This window comes from Hipposideros armiger, unplaced genomic scaffold, assembly GCF_001890085.2.
Source record: "Hipposideros armiger isolate ML-2016 unplaced genomic scaffold, ASM189008v1 scaffold_904, whole genome shotgun sequence".
NCBI lineage: Eukaryota > Metazoa > Chordata > Mammalia > Chiroptera > Hipposideridae > Hipposideros > Hipposideros armiger.
In genome coordinates, this window is record NW_017732254.1 from 324,444 (window position 1) to 325,999 (window position 1,556).

The following is a 1,556-nucleotide window of genomic DNA, read 5'->3' on the forward strand; positions in this document are numbered from 1 at the left end:
TAATCATTAGAAAAAAATTAGTAATGAATATATTAGGTAGTAACATCTGGAAAAATAAAACAAAGTAGGAAGAAGAAATGTCGACATAGGAAATACAATATTTACTGGTAAAGTGACATTGTTACTAATTAAAAAGTACTACAATGTGACGAATAAGCTTTATAAAACTGGGTAAACGTTTAAGATGGCACTTTATGAAGGTCAAGATGATGACCCATTGAGTAGGTCACGACTCCATCATTTTAAATACGTGTGTTGTTTTAAGACATCCCTTTACATGTCTGCACGAACAAAAGAAGCAAATACACCATCTTCCTGAGCCAAGAGGCTTTCTGGAGTGTCATATTCTAAAATATTTCCTCGCTTCATCACAATAACGAGGTCTGCCGTCAGAATCGTGTGAACCCGATGCTGTGAGTGAAAAGAATACATTTATTTGTTACAAATTTTAAGGTACAAGCCAAGGCAATGGATATACACATTTCACCCATTACTCAGGGACATTTATTTACCTTGGGGTGCCAGGAGGTGCAAAAAGTATGGGTCTTGTATGGGCTGTGTTAAACTGAACATAGCTAACATAGTAGTTTCATAATTTTCATGGACGTGTAAGTAGGCTAACAAATACGTTGTCAAATAATTAAATAAGAAGAGCCATCGTGAACCAGTTGGGTTAAAGCTTAGTCAAGACTAAAATGATCTCTTGTGTAGAATCAACTAATTCTGTGGGCTAACACATGATTTGAGGAACCCTGGAAGGTGGTCAATTCTGGGAAGACAATTATGGAAAAGTTCATTCTAGCATGCAGTGTTAGAATGGATTATCTAGGGGTTCAGACATCCCATCTCTTAGTTTTTAGAGATCACTACCATTCACTCGTTTTCTCTCTCCACATGGCACCCTTTAGAGAGCAGCTTTGATGTCAGTAATTAATAAGAGCTACCACTTATTGAGCATATACTACACACTAAGTGCTCCACACACATATTTGTTAATCATCAGAATACTCTTCAAATGTGGATGTTATCTTTCTCCACTTCATAGGGCAGACCACCACGGTTCATTAAAAAAAAAAAACACAAAATCAGGTGATGGCATAGATAATAAATAGCAGAACCAGCATCAAAACCAGACTTATTAAATTAACTTCAAAGTGTGAGATACTTCCACCCTGCCACCGAAGTGTTTTGTAATGAGTGTCTGGTACTTTAGAGGATTGTTCACCTGCCACTATTAGTGTTATGGTTAACAGCACAGCCTGTAAAGTTCGACTTGGCTGATATATTGGTTTCACCACCTGTTGCCTGTGTGATCTTAAGCAACAAACTTGACTTTTGTATGCCTCAAGTTTCACATCTGTAAAACGATGGTAATAATAGTGAATGGTGGTGAGAATCAAATGAGATAACCCATGTAAAAAATTTTCAGCACCTTCTCTGACACATACAAGCAAATGATAAATGCCAGCTACTGTTACTTTTTTTTTTAATTTTTAGGGTTTACAAGGAAAAAAATCTGTGCAGTGGGTCTTTTCACTATGCTTGCTAAGATAAGT

At 36.6% G+C, this 1,556-nt stretch overlaps 1 protein-coding gene across 1 annotated transcript in view; it reads right to left on the bottom strand.

Moving 5' to 3' along the window:
• Window positions 1–6: 6 nt before the first annotated feature.
• Window positions 7–1,556, bottom strand: part of ABCC9 (ATP binding cassette subfamily C member 9) — a 109,133-nt gene continuing 107,583 nt past the window's right edge. The window contains exon 34 of the mRNA XM_019630365.1: window positions 7–411. Coding sequence (XP_019485910.1) covers window positions 274–411 — 138 coding nt within the window. The 3' untranslated portion in view covers window positions 7–273. The remainder of the gene's footprint in view (window positions 412–1,556) is intronic.